This window comes from Corylus avellana, chromosome ca8 (assembly GCF_901000735.1).
Source record: "Corylus avellana chromosome ca8, CavTom2PMs-1.0".
Classification (NCBI taxonomy): Eukaryota; Viridiplantae; Streptophyta; class Magnoliopsida; order Fagales; family Betulaceae; genus Corylus; species Corylus avellana.
The window spans coordinates 21,807,028-21,816,194 of NC_081548.1; the positions used below are offsets into that span (position 1 = coordinate 21,807,028).

At 35.3% G+C, this 9,167-nt stretch overlaps 1 protein-coding gene across 1 annotated transcript; it reads right to left on the reverse strand.

Moving 5' to 3' along the window:
* Positions 1 to 7,423: 7,423 nt before the first annotated feature.
* LOC132189894 (uncharacterized) lies at positions 7,424 to 8,907 on the reverse strand. Its single transcript, XM_059604725.1, has one exon. The coding sequence runs from the start codon at positions 8,756 to 8,758 to the stop codon at positions 7,832 to 7,834; it is 927 nt and encodes a 308-aa protein (XP_059460708.1). The 5' UTR covers positions 8,759 to 8,907; the 3' UTR covers positions 7,424 to 7,831.
* Between the last annotated feature and the right edge of the window lie 260 nt (positions 8,908 to 9,167).

The following is a 9,167-nucleotide window of genomic DNA, read 5'->3' on the forward strand; positions in this document are numbered from 1 at the left end:
ATGCACTTTTGGTAAAGGCTTAAAAACGAAGTTTTTTTTATTTTATTTTAACTTAAAAACTCTATTTCTCCAACACAATCTCAAACATGCTCTAATAAAGGTTTTAAGTTTTGGCAAAAAAATATTTTTAAGCTTTTATCAAAAATGTGTTTTTGACCATTTTTAAGTTTTTTGAACTTTTAAAAGCGCTTTTAAATTGTTTTACCAAACATGTAATTTTTTTTTTTAATAACTTTTTGAGTATTAAATGCATGTTTAGACTCCTCAAATAAATATAACTTTTTAAGGTAATTTTAAAAATTATATTTCTTTTGGAATAAATGACGACAAAAATCATATTTCTAATGTTACTCAAATTTCTTACCACACCAAAAATATCACTTGCTATTAAAGTAAGAGTAATTCTACTTTTCTAGGAAACAAAATGGATTTGCTTGATTCGTTTATCTTGTTGTTACTATCATATAAAATGTTTTTATATGTATGAAATTTGCTGACTATTTTTTATAAGATTATTAATAAATTTACTTGAAATAAAAAAAAAATTCATGTAATTAGGAACCTCAAGAGATCGATAGAGTTACGAAACTCACTTGTCCTCGATAGCAAGCGCATTTGCTTAATAGCATTCCCAATGGATGAGCTATATTTTTATATAAAATGACTTCTTAAAAATCACTTTTATCTAATTTAGCTAAGCCATTTTTAAATGTCTCTACATCCGATTAACTATATTTATATCTATTCTATTAAAATATTACTAAAAGTAATAAAAGTTTTGGGAAAAATATAACATGTGAGAGGAAAAATGGAAATTTTTTTGAGAAAAATAGAACATGCGGAGAAAAAGTAGGAAAATATTTGGGAAAAAAGAGAAAACATGTGAGAGAAACAATGAAAAATAAAATATCTCATTTGAAAAGTGCTGCTACATTTAGCTTTTTTTTTAGCTATTCCAATCAAATATCAATTTTACCTTCTTTTTTTTTTTTGTTAATCCAATGTATGAGGTTTTTTAAACATTTGAAGAGCTATTTTAGATAAAAATAACATTTGGTTCTTCCATTGGAAATACTCTTAGTAGGGTCGGTTTTATGGTTAGGCTAATGTGGTCAACACCTAAGATCTTTAATTTATAAAAAGCACCAAAAGACCTTTTATATTAAGTTTATCAAATAATAATAATAATAAAAGGCCTCAAGAAAAATAAAATAAGAGGATGTCGGCCTTGTTTGGTAAAGGGGTTGAAGTTGGCCTATATACTATTCATCACCATTTTTCAAAAAAATTAACATCAAAACATTTTAACTTTTTTACTTTTTATATCACATCATTTACTTTTTATTATTATTCAAATAAAAAGATCACTACAAAACAAAACTTTTTTCACTTTTCCATACAACTTTTTTTCACTTTTTTATATAAAATATTATTACTTTTTTTTTCACATCAATCTACATCAACTACAGTGTCTAGGCAAACCCATTTACCAAACACCACATTGACATGCTACGAGGGTTTAGAAAAAATTGAAAGCAAAAACAAAAATAAAAAACTGATGTAGCATATTTAAGATCTTTAAAAATCGATCCCAAACTAAAGCTAGACCCATTATATATATATATATATATATATATATTGTCTTATTTTATTTCATCACTTATAATCTTTTGCTTATTGATTTTATCATTCTTTATTTCTTTGATATTTTATATGTTATACTTATTATTGATTTTAATTGGTCTTTTTTATGGGTTTCGATCGCATGTCGTTAATTTTAGTACACAACTAATTAAATTTTATTTACAATCGTTTGTCTTAGAAGAAAAATAAAACAAGTTAAGTAAGAATAATATGCTAATAAAACTTGAACGTGCAAATTTAATTAGTAATTTTATATCACAAAAAGTAAAAAGAATGTTTTTTTGAATTAATTTTTTAATATATTAAGAGTTTAAAATAGAAATGCATCATTTAAACTTTAGGATATAAATTTCATATAAATTGGATTGTATAAATTCCTTCAACAAAGTGTCACGTGTCTTTTGAATATGTGAAAATCACTTCTTCTTTTTTAATATTATTAAAAATATATATTTTTCACATATTAAGGGACAGATGTCGCTTATAGAGATTTAATTGAAACAAATTTCTTAACCCAATTTATAAGAAATTTGTCCTAGCTTTTTTCTTTTTTGTTTTTTTTTTGGCTTTAATTCTCAATTTTTATTGAACCCTTTTGCTTAGACAAATAGATTTCCCAACCTTTTTTTAATGCAATTCGAATAGCCAATTCTACTTAAAAAAATAAGCCAATTCTTGAGCAATTTTTTTTCCCGTATTTCGATTAGCTTTTCTAGCGGTTGAAAATACGTTAGATAACGGAAATAATATGCTGTTTGGATATCGTTGGTGCTGGTGCCAGTTGGGAAGTTGAGAGGAAAACAAGAGAGCGCGTGGAATTTGAGAGGGACACGTGGAGGAAAAGAAGGTTCCAGTAGGGCTTAACGAAGTCAAAGGTCGCGTGGAAAAGTGGCTGCCCTGGCTGATGGGGTTCCCAATTAGGAGTCACACACATTAACGATAAAACTTCACCCCCGGGTGGCAGTTAGGTGATAACACGTCTAACACTACAGCACGTAACTGTCCGAACTAAATAACCTTCCAGTGGTTAAGTAAATTAACTCCCTACTAACTCCTATTATAAGATAACGGCAACTCCACGCCTACCACCAATAATCATGCAACGTGGGCCTATGACTGCTTTATAAGACAAGGTGGAGAAGAAATAGAGAAATATTATGAGTTAATAAATTTTTCATATTTGGTCATATTCTTTTATCATTAATTATTGGATTTGTAAGGTTTATCACTGATTTCACATTAGTCTATAAATCTAATAGTTGATTGTAAAAAATTATGGATCAAATATGAAGAACTTATTAATCCATAGCATTTCTCGAAGAGATATGTTACTATTTACAGTAATTTATCAATTTCATATCACATTAATATGACAGTCTCAACAAATTGTTATATATATATATATATATATATATATATATTTTCAAAATAATGACTTGTAAAAAATTAATTGAGCCTACGGTATTAATATTATAAAATAATTATAGGATGTAACATGAATCAATGGAGAAAGACCAATAGAAAGTTTCTAGGATGTTGTTCGGGAAAATAGTTGCATTGACTTCATATGCATGTGGGCGGCTCAATTTCAATAGAAGAGAGCACTAGCAAACAAACAAAAAAATCTCAAAAAGTTTCATGCAATAAAAATAATTACTCCATAATTGAAATTCAAAATGGAAGAGTAATCAATATTCCAACGAGCAATAAAAATTGAAAGGACAATCAAATTATTTAGCGATTATTATGATAAGTGTCACATAAATTGTAAAGTTAGTTTTTGAGAAAACTTTATTTGAGATTCCCAAATTATCGTGCGTTTTGAGAAGTCACATTCCCGAAATTTAAAAACTCTTAATTTATACCCTTGAACATTCAATTTTAATCAATTTACCTCCTCAGTCAGATTTTAAACGTTAAAAGTGATAAAATGACGTTTATACCCCTGCTTTTTTTTTTTATATAAAATTTCAAATTTATCCTTAATTACAAATTAAAAATAAAAATAAAAATAAAAATTGAAGGGTAATTTGATTTTTTTAGGTATTTCCATTAAAAGTTAACGACTAAAACTAACGGAATAGGGTAAATTAATTGAAATTGAAAGTCCATGGGTGTAAATTGAGAGTTTTTAAATTTGGTGGGAGTCTTCTCAAAATGCATTGTAGTTCAGAGGTTTAAAGTGAGGTTTCCCTTTTTTCTTTTTTCTCAAAAAAAAAAAAAAAAAAAAATTGTGAATTGTTACGTAGCGGACCTTAATAATATCGAACGAACCCATGCGAGGCTAAGTGGCCCTTCATCCAGTGTTTTCTACTTTTTTCGTAGAGCATCTTGAAGCCCAAGTATGGTCGGTGTCACCATGTAGCTCGGGCCTTGGGTGGGTGGTCTATGACTTCTTTCACTGGATGAGATGAAATTATTATTATTATTTTTTCATGATCCGATAAAAATAGTTTTTGGAAGAATTGTTAGGTATTTTAGCCAAAGAGACAAAATAAAACTTGATGCCTACACCAGACTTCTAATGATTTCCTAGAAGAGAGTTCTTATTTTCTAGGGTTTTCTATCTACCCTCCCTTTTCAATGTTCTTGAATGTTTTATTTTTTACAATATCTCTCCTAATTTATTATTTGGATTGCAATATCCCCCTTCCATCACCTAAAATAACAAAAAATACACTCTATTTTGGCTTCTTTTTTTTTAAAAAAAAATTACTATGAAATGTATTTTTGTCATTTTTTGTTGTCAAAATGAAGACATTGCAACCTCACTAGTAGATTCGAGGTTATTGCAGTAGTGAATGGCATAACCTCAAATCAACAATTGTTGATCTTTGACAAGTGTTAAGCCATGAATTGATGGGAAAATGTTAAATTTATCATAATTTTCCTAAGGTCGGAAGATATTTCGGGATAATATGGGTGAGATGAGAATCTCTATTTATCTCTCTCTAAGATTTCTTGCTTGAAAGTTTAGACCAATACCCTTGGATTGGTATGATATGTATTTGTCTAGCAGCAAAGAGAAAATAGGAAGGGAAAACGGAGTTTCCATGGCTAATCTAAAGGAGCAAGATGCTTTCTTCCCTCTATATTTTTTGACTTATGATGAATATATCGAGTTAGGTTTGTTGTGTTCTCTCTCCGGGTTATGTTTCCTTTATAGGAAAGTGAATCCCCCATCGAGCAATGACAAAATAAAATGAGAGAAAAGAGTGACGTGACATCCACTTTTCTTCTTGGGCATTGGCTTATTAGATGAATATGTGAGAAATAAGGCTTTTGCTTTTGAGTTTTTCACAACCTTTGCTTAATTGCTTCTCGAATACGCAAGAAATTAGACTCTCAAGGTATATTAATGGTTGAAAATACTTGAGAGAGTGACCTGTTAAGGCTCAAAAAACTTAATTAAGGTTGAACCATTCACTTATTACATACAAACTAAACTGTGTCACATTTCTTATGACCCATTTACTGTGCCAAGCCACACATTGTGTTGGTATACTCTTATCCATGATCGAAAAAAACAAAAGGTGAAATTCCTCCATTTAATTAGATTTGAACTAGGGAGTATATATATATATATATATATGGGCATTCACAATCCTCCTCACATTCTCCAGCTGGAGTCTTCAAACAAAGATTTTATTTTTTATTTTTTATTTTTTATGTTCAAAGATTAATCTTTAAGTAAGGCTAAGTATTGATAATTTGAAATATATTATTGTATAAATGCAATACTCTTGTTGTCATGGCTTGGCATCTATTCCAATGATTTGAATCCCACCAAGATTTTTAAGCCAGCTTGGGGCCGTTTCGTCTGACTGCAATGACTGGAACAACTCCAACAAATTTCCTTTCAAGTGAAGATCGTGGCCTCTAATTATTGGACCTCGACATCTCGGACTTCCAATACCCCGATATCTTTATCACTTAACATTGACTGTAAGGGTAGGTTTTTTTTTTTTTTTTGTTAACAACAGAAAAAGGTGCTTAATGCTACAGCGCAGACCTCTTTTTTTTTATATAAAAAAAAAAAAAAAAGACTTTTCATTATTGATGAACATCAAAAAAATTATGTATATACTTCCAAAAAAAAAAAAAAAAATTTGTCTTTTGACCATTCTCTGCAACTTTTCTTTATTTCTTTCATCTTTGGATTTGCTGTCAGAGATGGAAAGAGGGTCAAGGCGGCGGCTTCTTGTAGAAAAGGGTATTTATTTACGAACCAATTCTAGCCAAAGTCTTTATCTATTCAAAAAGAATCAGAACTGAAAGTAAAAGCTATGTCACCACAAAGCAAGGTTTTTGTTTTTTTTTTTAACAAAAAAGAGTTAAAGGGAATGACTCTTTATCCGAAAGGAAGAAGTGGGTTATTCTAGAAACGAAAATGGGTTGGCCTCCCCAAGAATAGACCTAAAACAAACTAAAGCAGTGCGATAATAATTACAAAATGTAAGAAATTGGTCAAATAAGTAACTCGGTCCTCTCAAGGCGGTTACAGAAGCAACATAGGCACAGATTAAGACAAATCTATCTGAACCCCTACTTGAAACCAACAACAACCACTAGAAAGGGGTTGAAGCCGAAGGAGTACTGTAGTAGTCAATTGTAGGGACTGCAGTAAAGAGAAGAACCAACATACATTCGGTTAAAAAAGTCTCCACTAAAAGATCAAAACACCTCAGAGCTGGGAGACAGCAACCCATAAAATAAACAAGCAGCAGAAAACACAAAAAGCTAGAAATCACAAGAAAATTTAAAATAAATGGAAAATAAAGAAAACAGTAAAAAAACACCCACTGAGCATCGGCTTGACCAGAGGATGGGTTGGATGGAGGAGCGTCTGGCAGCAGCTTGGATGGAGGCTGGCGAAGCTTGAGGTGCACGTGCCGGTGCGTGTGGTGGTTGGAACAAGGCAGGAAAGGCATCGACGGAAGGCTGAGAGGTTGGGGAAGGCCCTGGAGTGGCGCGTCGAAGCTGAGAAGGAACGAGGGCCGACAGATCGGGCTTGAAATATTCTGAAGCTGAGAACAACCGTAAAAATGTGAACGACGCGGCTATAGGGAGTGGAGGATGGCCAGAGGAAGCCGACTAGGCGGGGTGAAGTGGATCGAGGAAGAAGGGGCAGTGGTGCCGCTGCTCAGGGAAAAAAAAAAGAAAGAAAAAGAGAACTTGCGACGGAGAGGGGAGGAAAAACGGCCGCACTACGCGGAGAGGAAGAGGGGAGGGGGGAGAAGACAAGGTCTCTCCCTCCTCCCCCGGTGACAGCCGCACATAGGCGGTGAAAAGCCCTCACTGAAGAGGTGGAAAACCTCATTGAGGACGTGGAGAAAGTTGCAGGAAAAAGCTTCTCTCAGGAGAGAGAAGAGAGCTTTTATTCAAAAGCAAGCTTAGATGAATGGAATTGGTGATTAACATTGCTGCATTCTGGATTTGGCTTAATTGGCATAAAAATTTGAAAATTAAAAAAATTACAATGTTGTAAACTTGGATTGTACCAACAAAGTACATCACCTAATCCAAATCCGTGCAACTCACCCGTGTAAGAATCAAACTGGGATTATCCATCAAATCATGAACAAAATTTATATACAAGCTTGAAAGGATATATAGACAAACAAATAAGTTGTTGAGTTTCACAATTATGCCGAAGAAATAACAGGCAGGATGATGATCAAAACGATGTTATAAGAACTTATGTGCACTCATACTGAGGCCAAAAACCCGAGAAAAAAAAAAAAAATGATGAACACAACCCATTCTGAAAATTTCTAAATCCACAAGTAATGCTTCAGAAAATGAACATTTCAACTAAACACAGAATTAAGAGGAGTCCCAAATGAGTGATGTCAAAAAGACTTTCTGAAATCCCATTTGCTGCATACTAACAAAATTACACTTTACTCCCATCAGTTAAGGTAAAAAAAACACCTGAAATCTACACAAGTACATGACGACAACAACAATAACAATAATACCTACGAATTTCCCGAACCCCACGATCAACACCCTCCTCCTCCCCTCCATCCTCACCGTCCAACAGGAAACAGCTTTTATCATCACAAAACATGATTATCGGATTCATCTCCCCCTTAGACCCAACAGCTAATCTCAATCACACCTTTCTCCGAATTGACGCTTTTTGTATCGTTACCATCAAAGAAGAAAATGCCAAATGAACCAATCAGGCTTGCACTGGATGCTTCCGGGGCCTTCCTCTCTTCTTCGGGGGGAATCCCACAAACGAAACGTTTTCCGGCCGCGCCAATGGCGGTGCCGCACCGTTCCCACCACTCTCTTGCGGCGGCGTTTGGTGAAACAACGGCGGCATCCAATTCGGAAACCCCGTTTCAGCCGCGGTGGCGCTTTTCGGAACATTGGCCGAATTTCCGACAGCGAAGCCCATCGGAAAGACCCCCCAGCAGCAATAGTAGGCCTCCTGGCCCGGCACTTGCGGCGGCAAGGACGGGATGAGCACCGCGTGGAAGCCCCGCCGGCAATTCTGGCACCGCAGGCAACAGCCCTCGTAAACCCTAGGGTACTCGTAGAGGTTGTAGCAGTAGGGGCACATCGTCCAGAAGCTCGACAATCTCAGCCGTTGATCCTCCGGGCTCTCCCTATTCTGCTGGCCCCTTTTCTCGCTCGGGTGCTGGTTCCGGCGGACAGGCAATTTCGACTGCTGCGCGGCGAGATCGACCTTGGAGAAGAGGCTGAGCTCGTTGTCATAGAGGGACTTCTTGGAGCGGTCGTTGAAGACGGCCCAGGCGTCGGCGACGAGCTTGAAGGCCTGATCCGCGAGGGGGCACTTGTTCTTATCCGGATGGAGGAGCAGCGCGAGGCGGCGATACTGCTTCTTGATGAGGTCCTGGTCGTCGGAGCGGCGATCGAGCTGGAGGATCGCGTACCAATCGTGGTGGTTGTTTATGCGCTTCTCCGCCGCGAGGAGCACGTCCGCCACGGCCAGGATCTGGTCCGAGCCTTCCAGAAGGGGCTCCGTCTCCTGGGCGAGGATGGCGAAGTCTCTCGACCCGGTTAGATCTCGGCTATGCAGGAGCTTCTCGGCGATTCCCAGTAATCGCTCGGCTTCGGCTCGATTGGGATTCCCTTCCATTTTGCTGTGTCCGAAATCCGAATACTCGAGGAAATGAGACGGTTGCGGGTTGGGGGTTGGGTTTGGGTTGGTCACCTGGTTTTCTCACAAAAACTGGGGGTGGAACAAAAATGTGTTCGGTAACGTTTGGACATTTTTTTTTTTTTCCTAAAAAGTGTTTTTGGAGACAGACAACAAAAAGTAATTTTTATTTATCTATGTACAAGAGTTTTCTTCTAGACTGGTAGGAGAAATTGTCTTTAATCTATTCTATAAAAGTGACATTAACAAGCACATGTTTTTTTAACAACACGGATAAAGTTGAAATAAATCTTATTAAAAACTCATATGTGTATCTCACATGTTATTAAAAAAATTGACACATATTACTTTTATAGTCTAAGTTGAAGGACATTCCTCCGACCCAGTT

Excerpts from the sequence above, each read along its gene's own strand:
- LOC132189894 (XM_059604725.1), bottom strand. The coding sequence starts at position 8,758 with ATGGAAGGGAATCCCAATCGAGCCGAAGCCGAGCGATTACTGGGAATC.